The sequence below is a fragment of the Brachyhypopomus gauderio genome, chromosome 7, assembly GCF_052324685.1.
Source record: "Brachyhypopomus gauderio isolate BG-103 chromosome 7, BGAUD_0.2, whole genome shotgun sequence".
Lineage (NCBI taxonomy): Eukaryota > Metazoa > Chordata > Actinopteri > Gymnotiformes > Hypopomidae > Brachyhypopomus > Brachyhypopomus gauderio.
Genome location: NC_135217.1, coordinates 22,831,979 through 22,856,648, shown reverse-complemented (window position 1 = coordinate 22,856,648; position 24,670 = coordinate 22,831,979). Strand labels below are relative to the sequence as shown.

General features: G+C 41.1%; 1 protein-coding gene and 1 long non-coding RNA gene across 3 annotated transcripts; one reads left to right on the top strand and one right to left on the bottom strand.

Moving 5' to 3' along the window:
• Positions 1-2,011: 2,011 nt before the first annotated feature.
• LOC143518254 (dual specificity tyrosine-phosphorylation-regulated kinase 4-like) lies at positions 2,012-14,316 on the bottom strand. Of its 2 annotated transcripts, none has more exons than XM_077010710.1 (20): positions 14,219-14,316; positions 14,081-14,126; positions 10,995-11,069; positions 10,515-10,637; positions 8,887-8,961; positions 8,410-8,532; positions 6,805-6,879; positions 6,322-6,447; positions 5,896-6,055; positions 5,328-5,491; positions 5,071-5,207; positions 4,745-4,885; positions 4,423-4,558; positions 4,181-4,262; positions 3,885-4,057; positions 3,722-3,776; positions 3,530-3,632; positions 3,231-3,412; positions 2,812-3,034; positions 2,012-2,549 (listed from the first exon to the last, which is right to left on the bottom strand). In XM_077010710.1, exons 1-19 carry the CDS (start codon positions 14,242-14,244, stop codon positions 2,964-2,966), a joined length of 2,073 nt encoding a protein of 690 aa, XP_076866825.1. In that variant the 5' UTR covers positions 14,245-14,316; the 3' UTR covers positions 2,012-2,549; positions 2,812-2,963. The 2 variants fall into 2 exon arrangements, with proteins under 2 accessions (XP_076866825.1, XP_076866826.1); XM_077010711.1 differs by having other exon boundaries at positions 2,012-2,516.
• On the top strand, positions 3,106-4,598 carry LOC143518255 (uncharacterized). The gene is made up of 3 exons (XR_013132118.1): positions 3,106-3,388; positions 3,898-4,284; positions 4,462-4,598. It is a non-coding gene; the product is annotated as an uncharacterized LOC143518255 (long non-coding RNA).
• Positions 14,317-24,670: the final 10,354 nt, after the last annotated feature.

The following is a 24,670-nucleotide window of genomic DNA, read 5'->3' as shown; positions in this document are numbered from 1 at the left end:
CCTATCTAGTTGCACTAAGGATCTAATCCATAGACCCTTAGCATTCTCATGGGCATTTTTTGTTTTTATAAAAACTTTACAGTTTGTTGTCCATGTTGCCTGGATTTTATTCTGTTTCTTTAGTAATCTGGCTTTCTTAGCAATGTCTGCATTCTTTTTGGTGAGATGTTCATTAATATATACATTTGTACCTTTCAGATTTCTTCTCTGCTTCAGCAAATCAATCCTATGTTTTCTGTTATTGAATCAAATGATTATTGGTGATACAGCACTTTCCTCTCTGACTTTTGATTGATAGAGTATGACAGGCTTCAATATTCTCAATTTCAATGTCAATATCTTTACTCTGCAGGAATGTGACTACCTGCTCCTCTGTTGTACTTTCATGTTCTGAAATGTTGTCAGTCCTGCTCCTTCTCACAGCCTGTGAATAGTTCCGTGGTTTTATTACTAGTCCTGTTATCATGACATCATTCAATCGGGAATACTGCTCCAAATCAGCTACTCAGTTTTCCAAAGACTCTATTATTTTAGATTGCTCCATGTTTAGCATTTTAAGCTGCTTGATTTCATTTAGTAGTTCAGTTATAATTGTCTGTTGTTTAGTCAGTGTAGCCAACTCCCTGTTCATGGAGTCTTTTAGTTCCTCTGTATCTTTTTGTATTACTTTCATAGCCATGCTCTCCCTCCCCTCCACCGCGGGCCGTTCTCACTCCGCCACGGGGATCGCTGCACCTCACCGCGGGCCGTTCTCACTCCGCCACGAGGATCGCTGCACCTCACCACGGGCCGTTCTCACTCCGCCACGAGGATCGCTGCACCTCACCGCGGGCCATTCTCACTCCGCCACGAGGATCGCTGCACCTCACCGCGGGCCGTTCTCACTCCGCCACGAGGATCGCTGCACCTCACCGCGGGCCGTTCTCACTCCGCCACGGGGATTGCTGCACCTCACCGCGGGCCGTTCTCACTCCGCCACGAGGATCGCTGCACCTCACCGCGGGCCGTTCTCACTCCGCCACGAGGATCGCTGCACCTCACCGCGGGCCATTCTCACTCCGCCACGAGGATCGCTGCACCTCACCGCGGGCCGTTCTCACTCCGCCACGGGATCGCTCTGTCTGCGCTGAGCGTGAGGGGAGCTGACGTTCTCGTTCAAGTTCGCGTGTGGTGCAGCAGTCATCGAGCTCCGTTTAGTTATTATATTTACATAATTTAAGAACTAAATATTATATATATAATATTTAGTTATTATAAGAGATCATTATAAACTTTATGATTTAGTATTTATCCATTCTGGCTAAGCAGAAGGACTACAATGATGAATTAGTGTGTTTCAGTGTAACCATGTTTAGTTCATGTTAGGCATGTGTGCATGTTATCAAATATGTATAATTTGTACTTTTCATACTAGTCCTAGCATCTTCACTCAATCACCTTAAATCACACTTTAAAATGCTAAGATTATCTATAAAACCTAAGGTTTTCATAAATTTATATTTTTCATATGCATCACAACGCAATAGGGAGAAAGTATTGCAAAAAAAAGGCAGCAACATAAAATGTGAAACACAAAGAAAAGTAGTGTGACGTGCAAACAAAAGAAAGAACCGTAAAAGGGAATGTATTGCAGAAACAAAATAGGAACGTAAAATGCAAAATGCTAATCTTATATTTGCAATATATATTTTTTTCTCATCACCATTAAAGACCCCAATTTGACTCCATAAACAGCGAGGCCCACAGACTGAAGGAGATTTTGTATGGATCAGGGTATCTGCACATTTTTAAATCTCAAATTCAATGACTTAAGACCTTTTTAATAGCTCTCACAAGAAAAAATAATACTATTACCGGGGATGCTGGTGTGTTCCACATCGTTGACGGGGGGGGGGGGGTGTTGGGGGTGGCAAACGAGAATTGTTGACTGGGGGGGGGGGGGGGGGGGGGGGTGTGGGGTGGCGAACGAAAATTGTTGACGTTGTTGAGGCCGTATACTCCAACGCTAGAAATCTAGCACTAGGACCCTGGAGCGGTTTTTTTCTGCATTAGCGCTAGATTCGGCAAAGTTCACATCGCGCCAGAACAACTGAACAACACACACTTATAATAATTTAATGCCTCCCCTCATAAAATTCCAGACATTTTAAGACATTTTTAGGCCTTGAATATGGAAAACTAAATTTAAGACATTTTAAGACTTTTTAAGGACCCGCGGGTACCCTGGTATGGATGTATGGATTTAATGGCTATGTTCACATCAGCTAAATGCTGAGTGCTAAGTAAGAAAAATGCCTACCAGAAAATAGTTGCTTTGTGGTAAAGCAAAATGAAACTTTTATTAAGTATTTGAGCCTGGACTGGATCCTGAAGTACTCGTGGCCATAGAGAATCAACACAGTCCTCACCAGCAGCGTGACCTGGACTGAACTTTAACCTCAACTGTCGTCCTGTCCAGGTTGCTGAGGCTGTGTGATATCACTGCGGTGCTCCCAGTGTTCCAGATGTGGGTCATTCTGCAGTGGAGCAGAAGGGGAGAAAGGGTTGGACTGTGTGTAAGAGAGAGGGAGAGTGAGGAGGTGTGAAAGAACAGAGAGAGTAGAGGTATAATTTAGTCAAAAACAAACATTCTGTAGAGTAAACAAAATTTAGAGCCAAAACATTTTGTTTTCTATATTCTCCGCTGGCATTATTCACTTTCCTCCTTTTGATAAATATATATTTGCTACCATATCAGTGCTTCTAAACCACATGACCTATCTAGAACATTAGGCACTCTAACAAAAATATAGTAAAGTGTAAACTGTTAACCTCATAGCCACAGAGAGTCAAGCTTATGGACGGTGTGGAGCTGATCCTAAATCTGCTCTCTGGGCCCTATGCTGGAGATGTCTGTGGGACATTCTTCTGATTTTGTCCCTGGCTTCCCCGACACGGTCCCCTTTTTTCTGCACTGCCAGTACTCATTTTGGCCAGGGAAGCTTTACAGGCTCCAGCTTGCCCTGGCCACAGGGCTTCTGGCACGACGTCCCTCCTAATATGTAAGAAAAACACTATAGTTAATACAATGGTAATAAAATGGCAACCCAGAGTACACATGTTTAACTTACTACAGCCTGTTTAGAAAAGTAAAAAGCTTACATGTCAAAATGTGTCAAATTTCAATCTAAAAATGTAAAATTTGTCTGTCTGCTGAACACGTGCTTGGTCTTCCACAGAAATAATTGTACCTGGCGTGATCTTGTTGGCACCTGGGCAGTGGGCAACTTCAGCACGTTTGTGCACATTTGTGCTGTGGTTTGCAGGCACCTTCCTCACAGCCGGGGCACTGGGATGGCTTTGGTGATGGCCCTGCTGAATCCACTTGTGTTTCAAAGCCTCCTCTGGGGTGAGACGCTCAGCAGGATCCCACCTACAGGGGGCAGTGGGTAACGAAAACCACACATACACCATTGGCTTTGATAGACCTTTGGCAGAGAGCAAGAATTTTAATGCTCAGGCTGTGGCAAACTGATCAGAGATTACATACGTGAGGCAGCGCCTGATGAAGTCCAGAAACATGTGGCTTTTGGTCTTCAGGAAACTGGCCAGACTTGCAGAAACAGGGCGCCTGACTCTGCTTTTTCTAGAGTCTTCAACATACAAAAAACATTTTTAGAACCACTTACTTAAAAAAGACAAAAAGACATTGAAAATGTTCATTCTTAAAGAGAGCTCTCACCAACAAACTGTTTTGCTTTGGACTTGAGAACCCTGGATGGTGGCATTCCAAGAACCTGAAAAAAAAGAATAAAATATCTATGAACACTGCAAGAATCAAGTTCTTAATTAGAATTGGCTATGAGCTATTAAACTGTATATCTAAAATAATTGTGTGCTTTTACCTCTGTTATGCAGGCAAATATGTCAGACACAGTGTCTCCAATGAACAGTTGCACACCTGTGAACAGCTCAGCTAGGATGCAACCCAGACTCCACATATCAAAGGAGCTATTATAAGACTGACCCAGGAACATCTCTGGTGCACAATAAGGATATGTTCCTGCAGTTGCATAAACTACAGAGGAAGACGAGAGAGAGAGAATAAAGAGAAAAATGGAAGAATAACATGAGTCTACTACATATTTTATTATACATACACAAAGACTCAATCACACAGGAGCACGTTTATTTTACACACCTCTCTTATGCTCATAGCTGCTGAGTCCAAAATCAATGACCTTGATCCTGCCTTTTCCTTCCTGTGACAACAGGATATTTTCCTTGGCAGACAAAAACAAACAAGTAAGTCTCTCAAATAACCAACTGCTTTGAGATTTTGTGCTTGTAGTACAGCTGATTAGACCCACTGTGTAGCCCTGGCTACTTGATTTACTCTTCAAGGCCCACGAGGTGCAATCACAAGACTGCAGTCATACTCACAGGCTTAAGGTCATTGTGGATTATCCTCTTCTGCTTTAGCATCTGCAGACATTTGAGCAGCTCTCGGGCATAGTGGCGCACCTCAGCCTCGCTTAAACCCTCAGACTTCTTCTTGATGACATCATAGAGGCTTGGCCTGAGCACAGACAGAAGCACATATCAAGTAAGAGGGCAAAACTGAGGTGAGGTTCAATGCAGGCAGCACTGCTACCCCCCACTCTCCAATGGCCAGTAAAGATCAGGAGGAAAATTAAGCTCTCCTCCTCCCAGGAGTCCCAATTTAAGAATGCACCCATGCGGCCATTCCATAATGCTCACTCACCCCAGCAGCTCAAAACTGATGCAGAGGTGGTTCCGGAATCTGAAGTAATCCTTCATATGAATGACATTGTAGGAGTCATTGGGATCCTCTCTCCTCAAGTCATCCAGGATCTTCAGCTCCTCATTTGAATATAGTTCAAAACTGAAAACAGGCCAAATGACAAAAAACAAAGTCAATTAATGTATTCTTAGTTCAGTCTCATTTTATGCAATAAATTAGGCTTCATGAATTACTCCAGCATTTGCAGATTAGTCATAGCATGTGTTAAAAACAGAATAAGATATCTAAGTTTATATGAGGGCATGTAGATCAAAATGTTGTATAACCTCGCTTTGCGGCTAAGCATTTTCACAACCACCATCTCGTTGGTTTTGTGATCTAAGCACTTGAAGACCTTTCCAAATGCTCCTTCTCCAACGATTCCCAGAATCTCATAGCGATACGCAATATGATCGTGAAGAACCTGTAAACATATCGCGCAAGAAGAGTTCATGTCTAATGATCCTTTAATGATTTGGTGAAATGACGATCTGGCTAAGCTACTGTTCATCAGACATGAATCAACACACAGGTTATGAAATACCTTGATATAGGTGCCACTCTCATCATCGTATCCCATGTTATGGGGCTTTTTGGAGGATGCCTTGATTTTTTGGGCATTCAGGCCGAAGTACCAGATCTCAGAGAAGCCCATGATCTCCAGTTTCTCATATGTGGTTAATGAGTTGTTGAAGTAGTTCAACACCTCTGGAACACACACACATAATAGAGCAGTGAATGTATGAGCAGACAGTGACCGTTTTTCCATGTACCATTACTGGTAGCTTAGTTGTAAATATGGATGGTAGACAGTTACTGTTACACTGACGTGGTCACATACAAAGGACAGACAAAAAGAGATCTTATACTATGACATTTTAAGTTCTTCAAATTCTCTCAATATCAGTTGTATTGTGTGATGACACAATATGGGGAGGAGACTAAACATTAAATCAGGACCTCCCCTGGTTTGATGGTCAAAAAGAAGTCATAAATCACATTTGCATTTGTGATTAACACCTCCAGAGCAAAAAACCTAGGACTGGATCTCCTACTCTGACTTCCTTTCTGAATAAGGTTTATGTTTCCACTTGTCCATCCCAGTCTCATACCTATGGGAGTCATGGGGAGTTGATGGCCTTCAAACTGTCTGTTGTGCTCCTGTTTGTTGCAGAGCATTTGGGTGCTGACGTAGCCTGGAAGGTTCTCCTGCATGCTCCTTAACTCACAAGAGCTTCTCTGACCTTCATTGCCCTTTCCTGCTGTCTGCTCCTATTTCCACATTGCATGTACATCATTTAACTGACATTTCAGACCAACATCTAAAGACCCATACTGCTTTTTTGTTAAATCACCGTTTGGTATTTTGATCTTTACGTTATGAAGTACGAGTCTACTAAAGGTTTGACCACGTGATATCATTTATAAACAGTAATGGGATTTAGTGTAATGGTTATGGAAATATGCAAGCATGTAACATATTATTGATAATTAATAAAAAACTAGGACTGTGAGTATTAGGACTGTGAGATACTTACATGAAGATGCCCCTGGTGGATCGGAGGCAACAGGCCAACGTGTTCTTTGTTGAACTTGGCATCGTGGGTAGGCTGCAGCTTTGGTTTCACTGGCAACTTCTTAGTGCCAGCACCCAGGCCAGAGTTCTAAATGAAGAAATGATAAATGAAGAAAATAAATGAAGAAATAAGTTAATGAGGTGTATCTCATGGGTTCTGTGACAGGAAACAATGTCATTCGTACCACTTCATTCCCCTGAATCAGCAACACTTCTTTCAGTCTGGTACTTTAACTTAGCTAGTGGTCATTTTACTTAAACCCCAAATAACTGGTTACAAAACATCTTGCACTCAGTTAGCTTGATCACTTATTTTCTCTTGGGATTCGGTTTGCAGTTACGTTACGGTTAAGATTAGTTGTCCTGCTGACACTCTGCCTGGTGGGCCACTGGGGGAATTCCTTGTTAATTAACTATATCAGTATACAGATTGATGGAATCTCACCAGTTTAGGGAGCTGTCCACATCCTATTCCAGCATTCTTTTTTTGCTTAGATGGTCCAGCAGCAGGATTACCACCCTTTGGAGACAAAGAAACACATACAAGCTCATTGGTGCTCTGTCACATAATCAAGCTCATGTCAGGCCACAAAATAATTCTAGCAGTCGATATGCAAGTCAAAAACAGTTAAGTACAGCCTGAGTCCATGGTAGAACACAAACAGCCTAATCATGAATATGATCTTTTGAAGATCTTCATAAGGATATTCATAAAGAGGTTATTTTGCCACCGTCTCTAGAGAAATGCAAGAATAGTTATCGTGTGGAACCAGCATGAAGTATTCTGAAGACATTACTCGTAGTTTAAGGACAGAAAAATATATATGCTTCACAAAGTAACGCACATTTTCAAATCCACATGTTAATATGAAGCCGCAAATGAATAGAAATAATACTTCCAACATTTTACATTCAAATGAAAAAATTTAAGTCCTAAACCGAGAACAGCAAAATAATAGATAATAGCCTATAGATTAATTGTTAACAGATCTTTGCGTATTTACCAACTTTGCTGGGTTTTTTTCCCCTGATCGATTAACCGTTGACTACAAATGTGAACACAAACTCAAGTTTGCTGGAGACTACAACAGAGGTACATTCTCAGTTGTAACCAGCATGTTTTTATGTTCAGTGGGATACTGATAGGCCTACATTACATTAGTTTGTTAGACAGAGGCAATAGCATACACATTTGAGGAGTCAGTTTTTAGACAAGCCTAAAACAATCGAATAGATTATCGAATAGAATCACGCGCACACCTCTAAAGCTGGCCATCTTTTTAAAATGATCCGTAATCAGTTTATGCACCTGATGATTGCTGACTAATATGCTGGTAGACCTGAGATTCTTGATACAGCTTCAGTGCAAGCTAACACTATGCCTACAGTAATCCTACGTAAGGTAGGCTACTCCTGCCTCGCAGTTGTTGAGCAGTGAGTTTTGAAAATTATTTATACACCCACTTTTCAATATCTACAACACTGCATGTTTATTTCTTACATTGCACCTACTTGGTAATCTGACATTTCAATACTGTGCGTTGGGTTTTAACATTTTTATTTTAAAATCTACAGTATTAAAATTGAATGTCATTAAGTAAACCTTTTGAGGAACACGCCAAAATACAACTGCAAGGAGATCGATAAGGGCGTAGTTAAAATAACCAAGGAGAGAGACACAAAAATGCTCTAAATAGACAGTAAAACATGATTCGAAACATGAACTTACAAGAAAAATAAAGAAGGGTAAAGACATCAGAGTGGATACAGAAATCAAAACACTATGCCATGAGCGAGGAACCAAAACGCAGTTGTTATATTTGAGTAATTTTCCCACTTAATAAACTTTGTTAATTTATCAATGAAAATCAAGTAATAAATTTTAAACAATAAAATTGGTAATATCTATAAGAAAAATTTGAATAAATTAGTCTAAAGGACACGTAATGAGCATACCTTTTCCAGTGTGGTTAAGTCCTTAAGCATCTTTCTGCCAAGTTTTAAATAATAAACAACTCTGGAACTTGTATTAGGACTGTGAGATACTTACATGAAGATGCCCCTGGTGGATCGGAGGCAACAGGCCAACGTGTTCTTTGTTGAACTTGGCATCGTGGGTAGGCTGCAGCTTTGGTTTCACTGGCAACTTAGTGCCAGCACCCAGGCCAGAGTTCTAAATGAAGAAATGATAAATGAAGAAAATAAATGAAGAAATAAGTTAATGAGGTGTATCTCATGGGTTCTGTGACAGGAAACGTCATTCGTACCACTTCATTCCCCTAAATCAGCAACACTTCTTTCAGTCTGGTACTTTAACTTAGCTAGCGGTCATTTTACTTAAACCCCAAATAACTGGTTACAAAACATCTTGCACTTAGTTAGCTTGATCACTTATTTTCCCTTGGGATTCGGTTTGCAGTTACGTTACGGTTAAGATTAGTTGTCCTGCTGACACTCTGCCTGGTGGGCCACTGGGGGAATCCCTTGTTAATTAACTATATCAGTATACAGATTGATGGAGTCTCACCAGTTTAGGGAGCTGTCCACATCCTATTCCAGCATTCTTTTTTTGCTTAGATGGTCCAGCAGCAGGATTACCACCCTTTGGAGACAAAGAAACACATACAAGCTCATTGGTGCTATGTCACATAATCAAGCTCATGTCAGGCCACGAAATAAATCTAGCCGTCGATATGCAAGTCAAAAACAGTTAAGTACAGCTTGAGTCCATGGTAGAACACAAACAGCCTAATCATGAATATGATCTTTTGAAGATCTTCATAAGGATATTCATAAAGAGGTTATTTTGCCACTGTCTCTAGAGAAATGCAAGAATAGTTATCTTGTGGAACCAGCATGAAGTATTCTGAAGACATTACTCGTAGTTCAAGGACAGAAAAATATATATGCTTCACAAAGTAATGCAGATTTTCAAAACCACATGTTAATATGAAGCCGCAAATGAATAGAAATAATACTTTCAACTTTTTACTTTCAAATGAAAAGATTTAAGTCCTAATCTGAGAACAGCAAAATAATAGATAATAGCCTATAGCCCCAGTACCCCTGGCCTATAGATTATTTCTTAAACAGATCTTTGCGTATTTACCAACTTTGCTGGGTTTTTTTCCCCTGATCGATTAACCGTTGACTACAAATGTGAACACAAACTCAAGTTTGCTGGAGACTACAACAGAGGTACATTCTCAGTTGTAACCAGCATGTTTTTATGTTCAGTGGGATACTGATAGGCCTACATTACATTAGTTTGTTAGACAGAGGCAATAGCCTGCACATTTGAGGAGTCAGTTTTTAGACAAGCCTAAAACATAATAGAATAGATTATCGAATAGAATCGCGCGCACACCTCTAAAGCTGGCCATCTTTTTAAATGATCCTTAATCAGTTTATGCACCTGGTGATTGCTGACTAATATGCTGTAGACCTGAGATTCTTGAAACAGCTTCAGTGCAAGCTAACACTATGCCTACGTAATCCTACGTAAGGTAGGCTACTCCTGCCTCGCAGTTGTTGAACAGTGAGTTTTGAAAATTATTTATACACCCACTTTACAATATCGACAACACCGCATGTTTATTTCTTACATTGCACCTACTTGGTAATCTGACATTTCAATACTGTGCGTTGGGTTTTAACATTTTTATTTTAAAATCTACAGTATTAAAATTGAATGTCATTAAGTAAACCTTTTGAGGAACACGCCAAAATACAACTGCAAGGAGATCGATAAGGGCGTAGTTAAAATAACCAAGGAGAGAGACACAAAAAATGCTCTAAATAGACAGTAAAACATGATTCGAAACATGAACTTACAAGAAAAATAAAGAAGGGGAAAGACATCAGAGTGGATACAGAAATCAAAACACTATATCATGAGCGAGGAACCAAAACGCAGTTGTTATATTTGAGTAATTTTCCCACTTAATAAACTTTGTTAATTTATCAATGAAAATCAAGTAATACATTTTAAACAATAAAATTGGTAATATCTATAAGAAAAATCTGAATAAATTAGTCTAAAGGACGCGTAATGAGCATACCTTTTCCAGTGTGGTTAAGTCCTTAAGCATCTTTCTGTCAAGTTTTAAATAATAAACAACTCTGGAACTTGTATTAGGACTGTGAGATACTTACATGAAGATGCCCCTGGTGGATCGGAGGCAACAGGCCAACGTGTTCTTTGTTGAACTTGGCATCGTGGGTAGGCTGCAGCTTTGGTTTCACTGGCAACTTAGTGCCAGCACCCAGGCCAGAGTTCTAAATGAAGAAATGATAAATGAAGAAAATAAAGGAAGAAATAAGTTAATGAGGTGTATCTCATGGGTTCTGTGACAGGAAACAATGTCATTCGTACCACTTCATTCCCCTGAATCAGCAACACTTCTTTCAGTCTGGTACTTTAACTTAGCTAGTGGTCATTTTACTTAAACCCCAAATAACTGGTTACAAAACATCTTGCACTTAGTTAGCTTGATCACTTATTTTCTCTTGGGATTCGGTTTGCAGTTACGTTACGGTTAAGATTAGTTGTCCTGCTGACACTCTGCCTGGTGGGCCACTGGGGGAATCCCTTGTTAATTAACTATATCAGTATACAGATTGATGGAGTCTCACCAGTTTAGGGAGCTGTCCACATCCTATTCCAGCATTCTTTTTTTGCTTAGATGGTCCAGCAGCAGGATTACCACCCTTTGGAGACAAAGAAACACATACAAGCTCATTGGTGCTATGTCACATAATCTCAAGCTCATGTCAGGCCACGAAAATTCTAACCGTCGATATGCAAGTCAAAAACAGTAAGTACAGCCTGAGTCCATGGTAGAACACAAACAGCCTAATCATGAATATGATCTTTTGAAGATCTTCATAAGGATAAGGATAAGCATAAGGATATTCATAAAGAGATTTTTTTGCCACTGTCTCTAGAGAAATGCAAGAATAGTTATCGTGTGGAACCAGCATAAAGTATTCTGATGACATGACTCGTAGTTCAAGGACAGAAAAATGTATAGGGGAGACCGGATATGGTTGTAACATGGGGAGAGCTGTAACACCATCAGTTCCACCGATCACGGATAAGATAGGAGTCATATGATCATTCCAGTATTTACCCAATTCCTCCCTGATCCCACATGGTGAATATCAAGACTGGAAACGGGCACATGCAGATTCCATAGTGAAAAAACTGATTTTGAGGTGAGAAAGTAAATTTCTGAATCAAGACTATATTTTGTTTAGTACTTATACTATTGCAGATAAAACCATATGAATTATATTACATTAAACTGTAGTTTCTCAGGTAAATTGTGCATTTTTCCCCCTGTTAATTTCAAATCACCTTGCTAATACAGCTAGTTAAACAGTGGCTGACAGGGGTGGGATGGGTTGTAACACAGCTTTAAAAAGTGGTACAACCTTCACCTTACATACAACTAAGAAAACCTTCTTGATTTTTTATAATTTTAAAGAAAGACTGACAGGTGTGTGCCTGCAAATGTTTTTAAAAAAAGCATCTGATGGTCACAAAAAAGGGCAAGTCAGTCAGATCAGTTGCAAAGGCACAATGGTATCTGCCATGTCTCTCTCTCACACACACACACACACACACACACACACACACACACACACACACACACGCGCACGCACGAGTAAAACAGAAAGTTGATATGAGTCATGGTCAGTCACAGAGAGAGAGACATTGTTCTGGATTGTTTTTTTTAGTATTTTTGAAGCATTTTGCATGGTGTGTTTTTGCTTCTTTTGTCTAATTGTTACAACTTACCCCAGCATGTGTTACAACCTACCCCGCTAGTGGTTATCATTATTATGGTTGTCATTATAATTTAAAAAGAGAAAATGTGATTTGGTTGTGGTTGGACAATAAATGGCTTCACCCAACCACTATTTACATATTGTAAATAAATAAATAGTAAAAAAAAAAAAAAACACTTTTCTAGGAAAAATGATATTACATTTTAAACTGAACGGAGTAGAAAGAACGTAACCATTTTTGACAGTGGCATTTAAGCACGTTACACATACTATAGAGTAAATCACAGATTTTTTGGTTTAATTTTAAATAGTGGTGGGCCGTTAACGGCGGTCGTTAATTTGATACTCTGATCGGGCGATATAAAAATTATCGCCGTTAATCTATTCTTAAAGTTGGGTTGGGAACTGGGTCAAAATGGGTAAGCAAACTATGATGACTTTCAACTTGATAGTTTAGCTCGGCTGTATTCCTAACCAAATTGCACAGTAGGGGCGAGAACGAGTTTTTAAACCTGTGAATTACAAATCGTACGTGTTTTTACATGGATGCAGCCATGAAGTCGCCAGGTTTGCTTCATGGAAAATTCATTTTTAGGAACGTAAACCGTTACCGGAGCAGAGCTCGGAGCGGTCGTTTTCTGCATGGTCCTAGCGCTAGATTCGTCGCTATTTAAATATTTTTTTTTAACCGTTAAAACTGCAGAGGACCAAAACTGACTTTTGAAAATGACGTCCGTGAGGTTAAATGTACTAAATGTTGGCTTACATTTCAAATATCATGTTTAGCTGAATAAACATGTTATTTAATGTACAGTATGTAGGCTTACAAATTCATGTTTAACTGAATAAACCGTTGAACACGAGTAGCCTACATTTTATTGAGCATGTTTTTTTCTTCTTCAAGTATCAAAGTAGAACAGCTTCCTCAAGCAGTCATTGATGCATTTTGGAAACAGGAGATGAGCCCCTGGTCTAATGCACCCTCTGTATTAAGAAACCCTATCTCAAAAACTGACTTAGTAATTACTTGGGTAGCACGCATATGAGCCACTTTAATATAGATTAATCTAGATTAATCTAGGGTTAATTTCAAGATTTCAGTGAGATTAATCTAGATTAAAAAAAATTAATCTATGCCCACCCCTAATTTTAAATTATATTGCTGATGCTAGACGAACGCTAGACACTCAGATTTGTCTGGTAAACGACACCTGTTATATTCCAGTGCAATACCGCCCCACGCCAGTAGAAGGCACCTAACCCCAACTGCTCCCCGGGCGCCGGGCTAGGGCTGCACACTGCTCTGGGCATGTGTGCACCACAGCCCCCTAGTAATCAACTAGTGTTTGTGTGTGTGTTCTAATTGCACAGATGGGTAAATGCGGAGGACAAAGTTCAATTGCGGTGAAAAAATATATATAATTTATATATATAAATATATAATCATAATTGACAAATATGGTACATTTAATTTTTTTAGCTGGCCATGAAGATAATACAGGACCTCCTCTCTGGAACCTCAGGTTCCAGAGGAGCTAAGCGTCAGAGGTGAGATATACGGCCATATATATATATAATCTCAGTGGGGAATTGTCAGGGCCTGCGAGCTGTTTTGAAAAGTTTTTTTTTTCTCGTCTTATTTTGAGATCGCGGAAATCACGCACCGCGATCTCAAGAAGAGGCTGGGGATTGCCTCCATGGCAACAATAAACAGATAGCAGCAGCAACACGTTTAAGCACCCCCCCCCCCCCCCCCGTTTAAATCTTGGGGCGTCAAGCCAGACGTCGGAAAACTTGCACTTTCCCATAGTGTTTCGCTAACAGGTTTGGCGGCAAACCAGCCGGGTATTTAGGTGATTGTCACGTGCGCGAACAAACATCAAGTCACATTACTGCTAAATAAATCTAATTTCGCATAATGAGCATACCTTTTCTGGTGTGGTTAAGTCCTTAAGCATCTTTCTGCCAAATTTTCTGAAGATAAAGAAATATAATTAGTACAAGGCCAGAGATAGTATCATGACATGGTACAATAGCCAGAATACTACACATATTTTTAACTTTACCTTGGAGAATCTTTCATGTAACTCATTTTTATGATTTCTTCTGAAGAAGAGAGATTCGCGTGTTCAAACACTTCGAAGGTGCAATGAATACAATGAAGGAGCGAAATTATCGCGCGTTTACATACCTTGGCTGATTGTGACGTCATCACTCCGCGGACGCGTTGCCAAGCAACGGCTTATACACACACAAGACATTTTTGTATCGGTGCTTAAACAACCTGCAAAAATTAATCAAATGCAGGCCCGTAGCCAGGGGGGATCGAAGGGTTCGTTCGATCCCCGACCCCGCACCCTCCCTCCATACACACATGCCCCTCAAGATAGGTAGGCTATTCAATTAATGAATTGTTAATCTCCGGTGAATATACAGACGAACAAATAAGGACAGCAACAACAGACTCACAACAAACTTCTAACAATGTTGCCAACTCTCACGCAATGAGCGTAAAGCTGGGCGTACACCGTGCGATTTTTGGCCCATTTTCAGCCGATTTTTCAGTGCGACTATTTTTGCGATCGTGCCGAGTTTCGGCTCAATCGCGTGTCGTGCATCGTGTAGTTTACACAGGTAAACGAGGAGCGATTCACACCGCACGACCAACTCCCGATCAGAAATCGCAGCGTCGCAAGAATATCAAACATGTTTGAAATTCAAATCGCTCCTCGTGAGAGTATCGCACTGTTGAAGCAGCTCCACGAGCCGACGCTCCTGCGATTTAGTCGTACAGTTTGAGCTGGAGCTGAGCACACGATTTAAAATATGGTACGCCCAGCTTTAGACACACGCATTTGACCGTTTTCACACGCTCACATGCCATACATCCGATTTTTCACGCTAAAAAAATCTAGTTTATTTATCTCCGATCTACATCTAAGATTCAATGAGTTACTAGTTTGCTCTGGCGCCAACCACTAGCGATCGATCGCTTTAAGCCAGGTTCACACTACACGACTTTTCAGTCGTCAGGTTTTTGTGCCGTTCGCACTACACGACTGGTTGTGCTGTAATCGCGAGTCTCAGTTGTTGTAGCTTTCACACTACATGACTACGGCTACGGCGACGCCGGCTCACGAAGACTCTCAGTCGCCGACTGGGCTAGATATTAAACATGCTAGATATCTGCCGGTCGTCCGCGATGAGTCGGCGACCACTCGGCGAGTGTCTTTCAGCAGTTCACACTACACGACTGAGCGAGCGCCGATTTGCCTCCGACCACAGTTTCTGTCGGCGATGTACAAAAACAGTCGGCGACTGAAAAATCAGCCTAAAATTGTTTAGTGTGAACCGGGCATTAGGCGCAGCATAAAGGAAACATATAAGACATAAACCCCCCCGTCAACGTTTGACACACACACCACCACCACCCCTCCCGCCCCCAAATCAAATCTCACTCCTAGTGATTTTGAAAAGTTTGCAACCTTGCTTATAATTAATATAATATGTGTCAATTAAAAGGTTTGAAGTGCGCTCGCGTATTTACGGGGCATTGAAGTAGAGAGCCAAATGAAGTCCACTTTTGGGGGAAAAAGACCCCCCCCCCCCCCATCACAATGCTGGCTACGGGCCTGAAATGTATGCCTTTAACATAACGTTTGACCTGCAGCCATTTTGGACAGACTCAGAAAAAGAGTGACTCCACACTTAGGCTACATCAAATTCTGAACTGCAATGACAGCAGAACAACTGAACGCGCTGGAACTGACTTGAAATGAGCAAAATACAACTCGACAAACAAAGTGGGCTACAAAGTGCTTCATGGACTGGCTCTTACAAAATGACTTTACGGTCAATTTGGGAACAGTAGAAAAGGCTGACCTAAATAATTATTTTATTTTTTATTTAGGCCAGTGAACTGTTCAGTTCAATTGTTGTGGAACTACTTTTTGGCGGAAGGCACAGTCCGCATTAAAGCATATTCATTATGAATAACTTGAGGTTCTTGGATTTATTTTCTTCATTTATTTTGTAAAAAAAACTGTTGTATAAAAGCAATATAACACTCAAGGTCTTGTGTTATCGTGAATAACATCACGGCTGTAATGATCTACAACCAAATCACAGCTGTGATGTTATTCGCGATAACACACTCCCTCTCGTGTTCTATTGCTTAAACATATATCTCACTACACATTTTCCCCCCAAAGTATTATCACCTTCGTCTAACAGTATGCATGGACCATGTTATGGCCTGGTGCTGTCCAGCTCCTCATTCCACAAAACCTTTCTTGGATTTGGACTAGCTTTACAGTTACTTGATCCTGTTCACAGAGGTAACTGTCATCCAAGTGAACATGAGTGAATGAGTAATGAGTGAAAACTTCCTAAGCCTAAACAGCACAAAATCTGAAGCCATACTGATTTCCTCACCTGTGACTACCAGGAAGCTCAGCAACATTCCCTTCTCTATACTGGGCTTTGTTGTCTCTTCCTCTGTTCAGGTCCACAATTTTGGTGTCACTTTTTGACACATCACTTTTGTCATTTGAGCCTCATATTAAAAATATCTGTAAAACCACCATCACCTCAAGAACATCTCAAGGATCCTCCCATATCTTTATTCCCATATCATATTCTGCTGCTGAGACCATTATACATTTATAACATGTCGTCGTATATAGATCACTGTAATGCAGTACTACATGGTCTCACCAATCAGCTGTTAGACTGCAGTATGTTCAAAACTCTGAAACCAGGGTACTGACCCATAAAAGATCTTGGGAACACATTACACCAGTGTTGAGGGATCTTCACTGGCTCCCAGTACATTTGCTCCCAGTACATTTTTAGACGAGCCTAAAACTGTCTCTTCAAATGTGTAGGCTACTGCCTCTGTAATGAACTAATGTAATATAGGCCTATCAGTATACCACTGAACATAAAAACACACTTTACATCCGAGAACCTCTGTTCCTCTGTTGTAGTCTCCAGCAAACGTGAGATTGTGTTCACATTTGTAGTCAATGGTTAGGGCGTACTCACACTAGGCTCTGTGATCCGGGCCCGGGCACGGTTGCCTGCCGAAGCACGGTTCGTTTGGAACCAGCAAACCGTGCCTAGTGTGAGTACGCCCTAAGCTAACTTTAGTCACAGCAGGTCTACCACACAGTTTTCAGTTTTTTATTTGATGATCCAAACAAAAATAGCTAAATTAAAAATCGGATTCGGAGCCGAACTTGATTTAGATTTTTTAACTCGACCCATTTGTGTGCCCCGGAAGTTGTTCTTCGTGGTCTTCGTTTGACTGCGGTAAAGTTGGTTTCACGAGAATTTGCCAAAATGTGCAAATTCTCATTTCTGGCAAACAAAATAAATACCTACAACTTTGTATACGCCAGGAATATACATATTTAAGTTGTATACAACATTTTATTTAAAATGTACTATTGTGACCGCTACAACGTCTAAGGCACAGTCTACAAATTACATTAACACAGTTAACATGGACGCAAGTGGCGGTAGTAAAGGTCCCAGAGCACTGCGCACTCTGGTTTTTTTTTTTTCCAATAATTTCAATATCTTTTCAATGGTCCATCATAAGACCACAAAACAAGTTGTATTACACAAAGTGCATCCTAAATAACAATCTGCAACTTTTATATAGTTGTTATTTAGGATGCACTTTGTGTAATACAACTTGTAATACAACGGGCAGTCATGGTCTGATTGTAGGGAACTGGTCTTGTAACCGGAGGGTCATGGGTGCAATTCCACGGCCTGAGGTGCCCTAGAGCAAGGCACCTAACCCCAACTGCTCCCTGGGCGCCGGGCTAGGGCTGCCCACCGCTCTGGGCACGTGTGTACCACAGCCCCCTAGTAATCACTAGCGTGTGTGTGTGTGTGTTCTAACTGCACAGTTGGGTAAAAAGTGGAGGACAAATTGCGATTGCGGTGAAAAAAATCACAATTGACAAAATATGGCACATTTACATTTATATGGGTATTTCTACTTGCACCAATTTGTGGTGGTCAGTTTTTGTCTAATTATGTCAATAGCTTTTAAACGGTGCATCATAAGATCATAAAACAAGCTCCTATATATTAAGCGCAATCCTAAGCAACAACCTATAAGTCTATTTCTACCCCTTACCTAATAGTGGTGGTGAGTTTTTATCTTTTAATTTCAATAGCTTTTAAATGGCCCATCAGAACAGCACCAAACAAGTATTACATTAAGCCCATGATGACCAGCAACCTACAACTCAGATATGGGTATTTCTACCTTTTATCTAATAGTGGTGGTGAGTTTTTATCTAATTATTTCAATAGTTTTTCATAATATTCTAATTTTATGAACAACACCTGTAAATACCCATGTCTGAGATGTAGGTTGTTGTTTAGTATGCACTTTGTGTAATACAACTTCTTAGGTGGTCTTCTGATGGACCATTTAAAAGCTATTGAAATAATAAGACATCAACTAAGTACTACAAATTGGTGCAAGGTACAAATACCCATGTAAGAGTTGTAGGTTGTTGTTTAGGATGCACTTAATATATATCTACTTGTTGTTTTTCCCCATGACTGTGTAGCATACAGAACTAGACTGAGAGACCAGTTTTAGTTCATTAGCTATTTAATATTGTCTTCAATATTGAACCTTTTCACAATATTCAAATTTTCTTAAATATATCAGTCTGCGTGCAACGAATGAGTATAATGTACAAGTTTCACCTTTTGAATGGAATTATTGAAATAAATAATATACCAATATCTGTGTAACGTGGTGGGAGTCAGGGTTGGACACAATCCCAATAAAGAGCTGGCACCTATTTTAACAGGGCTAGTCTCCTCAGGGTGACCAGATTTGGGTTTCTGAAAAGGAGGACACCTTTTGTGCTGGGTGGGGGGGTCATCGGTGTATCTGTGATTTAGGTGGATTTACATGTGTGTCTTGAACGTTTTTTTCTCTTTAACTCCTCCGTAAAGTACACTTTCGTTTCGGCATTGCCGTAGAACCGGCGGACACACATGCTTTCGCTTGTAAACACTTTTGCGCTGTAGGCCTACATGTATTCTGTTTGAGGCAGTCGAACAAAATCCTGGACGATTTTGAAATTTCCCCCGGACATTTTTTAGGTCTCAAAAGTAGGACATGTCCGGGAAAAAGAGGACGTCTGGTCCCTACCTCTAAGTGAACCGCACCCACACGGAGAGTGCACGTCTTACGAGGCATACCGAGAACACACTTCACGGAAGTACTCACGAAGGAATATAAAGGACCACAGCGATTATGAAAGGAAAACACGTTTATTATAAGTATGAATGCTGAAATAATACAAGGCACAGGAAACACAGCAGAGACTAAAGTAAACGAGCACTACAAAACACAACGACAATAACACCGGACCACTATCATCACTGGATACCCATTTGCTGCAACGTGCACGAAGTCTCTGCATGCGTCTTACCGCCTTCAAATAAATATTTAATTAATCTAGAATGTGGTTCCAATATGGTCATGTTGTCTATATCAATATAGACTATGTTCCAATGTCTAGGCTACAATCAGAGTAGAACAAGTAACACTGCAGTGCACTCCCATGCAAACGAAGACCATGGCTGGATTACTGACCGGGCCAGTGGGGCCAGCGCCCAGGGGCCCTTGAGGTCAGGGGGCCCCGGGGGGGCCCTGGGCAAAAACTTTTTGCGATGCCTATCAACATTTATGGTACAATTTATTTTTATTTCCGAGGGCCCTCCATTTTAAGGATCCTCTGACTATTAGGGACTTTGACCCCAGGGCCTCTTTGGGGCCCTAGCCATGCTTTTGGGCCCCTTAGGAAAATGGATGAGGCATTGTGGCACTGCTCTGACTTCGACATCTGGCTATTAGGGGTCCTAGGAAAGAGGGGGCATATTTTTAGAGGGCCCTGGTTATGAGAGCCCCTACCAGGGGGCCCTAGAGAAGAGCAGGGCATACCATTAGAGGGCCCTTGATCACGAGGGCCCCTGCTATGAGGCCCTTGACTTCCATAGAAGTCGTTTACCATAGCTCCTTGACTTTCTAGGGACCTACAAATTCAGGCCCTTACTTAATGTTTCTGAATTTGTATTGTTTCAAAATTATTATGTTCGATTCACAGCAAGGCGGTTTGGGTTCGATTCTCGGTCTGGGCTGCTCTGTGTGGAGTTTGTATGTTCTCCCTGTGCCTGTGTGGGTTTTCTCTGGGTACTCTGGTTTCCTCCCACGGTCCAAAGACATGCGTGTTAGGTTGATTGGTCACTCTAAATTGCCCGTAGGTGTGCATGCATGCGTGCGTGTGTTGGCCATGCGGTGGACTGGCGACCTCCCCATGGTGTACTCTGCCTTCGCCTGGAGTTGCTGGGATTGGCTCCAGCCCCCCCGTGACCCCGACCCCGATTAAGCGGTTCAGATAATGGATGGATGGATGGAAATTATTTAAATTTAAGACAAGCAATTTGTCTGATGAATGCTATCTTTGACACCGATTAAAGATAAAAATTAAATTTAGTGAAAGATTAAATTTAGTGAATTTGGCCAAGGGTGGTGATTTCACTTATGTGAAAACAACAAGCCATTTGACTAGTTTCATGTTTCCCCTTTAATAAACAACAGTAAAGAGACCAGTGGTCACTCTAGTTCTGAAGGAATGCATGAAAGGAAAAGTGCCTTTTCATACAACAGAACTGCAAGCTAATTTTACTGAGTGGCACAATTTTGGTTTGGTGACAGATGAAACAGCAAGTGGGTTTTGTTGTAGTAGCTGTGGCTGCGTATGCGTGTAACCCTGATATTTAGTTTGAGGATTATTTATTGGAAAACATATTTTATTCAGCTTCTTATTCAATGACCATTCAATGACAGTTTGACATGACATGTTTCAAGGCAGTGTGAAGGGGTATTGACAATAATTAAACTTGATTTAATATCATTAACACAGCATTGTTAATATACTCAAAACCTTTCCCCTCTCTCTCTCTCTCTCACACACACACACACACACACACAAAACAGCATTTTTGTAGTAGATAGTGACTACCCCTCCCCCACGCTCTCACTCAGTGGTGAAAACCTGTGCAACCCTTTGCCCAGGGGCCCAGACTATCCTTAATCCGTCCTTGAGTACACCCCTTTACAGTGGGGACATATGGAAGTAAAATCTGCAAGTGGGGACATATGGAAGTGAAGCAAGGCGAAACTCAGTGTTCTAAAGGTGAATATCTACCAGTCTACTACTCTCCTTGAAGATAACTATAGGTTATTATGACACGTGAATCTGCTGTGTATTGTGACTGGACCATTGTACAGCCCACCCCTGAGTCTAGCTCGGCTATTGGACACTTGCTTGTGGGGGCTCGTCCGGGATCTTTGCATGAATATGCATGTCCCCACCCATGGTGTGGTGTTAGGTGAGTTGTTTGGTTTAGGCGCTGGTTTGAGTGTAGATAAAAATGTGGTGTAGTGGTGTTTGGCTGCTGTGTTAGTGAGTATGTATTTATATCTTGATATTTAGGCTTACTTTTGGTGTTGGGTAAGAATTAAAATGTCTCAGTTTCAGATAAATACTTTTTTAGAGGCACCTAGCTTGCCGTGTGCTCATTTCATGCTCGAATGCATTGCCATGCGTATTTTATGTTGATGTTATGCGTGGTAGCACACCTGAACACAAGGTACGCAGACATGTGCGCATGCTGCAATATTGACACAACCACGAGAGGCAATCTTCCAAACTTCCATCTGGAGCTCGTGGTAGAGTCAAACAACGGTGAAAATATTAATGAGAGCCCGGTTGTCTATCTGCCCCCTACATGATACCGCCACTATCTAATGATGCCAAGTTAGTGACTTTGTTGCTAGATTTAGCGACTTTTGGCCATCTCTGGTGACTAAAACCTCATCTAGCGACTTAGCGGCTTTTTAGGTGAATCTGGCGACTTTAAAAAGCACATCTCTTGAGTGTCAAAATCATTGTTTTTTAATGTAACTTCAGCTCTGCACCACTATCAGAAGCTTATTTCATGGTTAAGCAGCACTGCACATTAACCCCAATCTCAAAACTGTACCCTTTGGGATTGTCAACATAGCCATGTCGTGTGTGACATTATGACATCATAGTAATGTCATGATGTAATCTAGCAACTTTTCAGAGAGCCAATAGCGACTTAGTGTTTTTGGCAACACTATCAGTATCATGCATAGTGCTCTGATTGTTCTGCTGCAAGTATGTGCGGTTGCGCACATAAATTAAGTCACACAGCTAGCATATCCTGGGCCTTAGGGCTTGTTGAAAGGACTTTCATTCAAAACCCTTGGTAAATCAGAGGTTTGTAAGAACATTTGTACTCAGAGGGCTCTCTTAACAGTATGCTCTTCCATTAGGGCTCTCCCTAGGGCCCCCACATAGCCAGAAGTTGCGACCCTTAGCAGGGGCTTTCATAATCATAGGGCCCTTTGAAAGCAATCTGCTCTACTTCCTTAAACCCCTAGTTGGTAAACGTCAGGGCTCCCTTAGGAGTATTCACGAGAGGCACTACAGCAGGGCCAGCCCAGGGGCCCTCTGACTGCCGTACCCCATGGCCCAGGGGCCCTCTGATTGCTGTACCCCGTGGCCCAGGGGCCCTCTGATTGCTGTCCCTGTCCCCGCCGCCCAATTCATATCACCGCTTGTCAGTGTGGTATGGTAGGCCAGTATGAATGTCATTATCACTGAGAAATGTCAATCAGCAATATCGCGGCTGCATGTAAAAGTAGACTGCTGTTTCTTCAGACCAGCAACCAGTTTGTTTATCTCGTCTTTCCTTATATGTCCTTTCAAGTGGTCATACTTTTCTTTTTGATGAGTCTCATAGTGGCGCCGAATATTAAACTCTTTGAACACTGCAACTTGCTGATTACATACCAGGAACACTGGTTTTGCATTCACTTTTGTGAATAAATACTTCAGTCCACTTTTCCTGGAAAACTCTGCATTCCGTGTTCACTTTTCTTTTTTTTGACAGTGCAATTTTGGGAAGGGTGTGTTGACCGATAACTTGTTTAGTAGTGGTGAATGGTGAAGCAAGATTGCCGGTTTATTTGTAGTTGGACACATCACGTTGCGAATGTTTACATCCTGTGACTAACTCGTGTCAGTGCTGCATGCTGTCATTTACTGCCCTCTAGCGACCGGAGAGAGCATTTGATTTGTATTCATTTTTTAAAAATCACAACTTTTGATAGAAATGAGCTAGAGACTCGCTTCTTTTTTTTGACATACTCAGAAATGTATGCCGGGCCGTGTTAAATCATCCAACGGGCCGGGTCCGGCCCGCGGGCCGTATGTTTGACATGCCTGGTCTAAAGTGAGAAGTAAACTAATCCGCACTCTGCATTCCAATAGCCACGTTTCAGTATTGCCTTAATATTGGTATTTTTACTATTATGGCCGTACTATCGCCGTACCCCGTGGGATCACCTGTTGCCGTATATACTTTCGCGAGTAACCGTAGCGCGCGACTCCGCCCACCTCGCGCGACCCTGCGCGAACGGTGTAGGCCAGCGTTTCTCCAAGTGTGGGTATTGCAGGTGGTGCGCAAGCAATTGGAAGAAATGAACCAGGCTGTACCATTGACTGAGAAATCGCATATCTATATACATATCTCTCTATATGGCTCTGCTGACAAGTTGCTAACAACAAACACAGCGCGAATTGCGAACGCTGCCAAAACGCGCTTTTAGAAAAAAAGTTTTAAAAGTTTCCGCTTTTTCTGTGGTTTAATTTTTGGGTGGGACAAATCTACCTGTTTCTGATATCTACCTGTCCCCCCTCCCGGTTCCTACGCCAATTGAGCATACAGTCAACAATAGCAGTCCACCACACTGCTACAGTACCTACACTTGCCTTCTGTTCATTGACTTTCGTTCTGCCTTCAAGTCTTCTCCAACTGTACCACACTCGTGGACTCAAACACTGACCCAGCCATATGTCAGTGGATTAGAAACTTTCCATGGAACAGGCCACAAAGGGGGAGGATGAATAATAGGGTGATGACTTTTTGATTTTTTTCTCAAACATTATTTCCTGTAGCACGAATGAATGAACTTTTGCCTATTAATGACTAAAATGACGTTTATTCCATTAAAATATTGAAAAAGGTCACGCACAAACCACTTTGAAATGTTATTTATGTAGGCATTTTAGCATTTTATGTAATTTTATTAACTATATATATATATATATATATATATATATATATATATATATATATATATATATATATATATATATATATATATATAGTGTATATAACATAAGTCATGAAACCGACTTGTGCAATAATTTATGTAGCAGAGAAATGTATAGAATTTTCCAGAACATCGTATAACGCTGTGCGCCGTCAGCCAGGACAGTCAAATCATTTTGTGCGTGAGGTTTTTTTTATCAAATTGCATTGAATGTAATATTTTATTTCATCTTAAATGAAAGCTCATCAAATTATGATACAGGGAA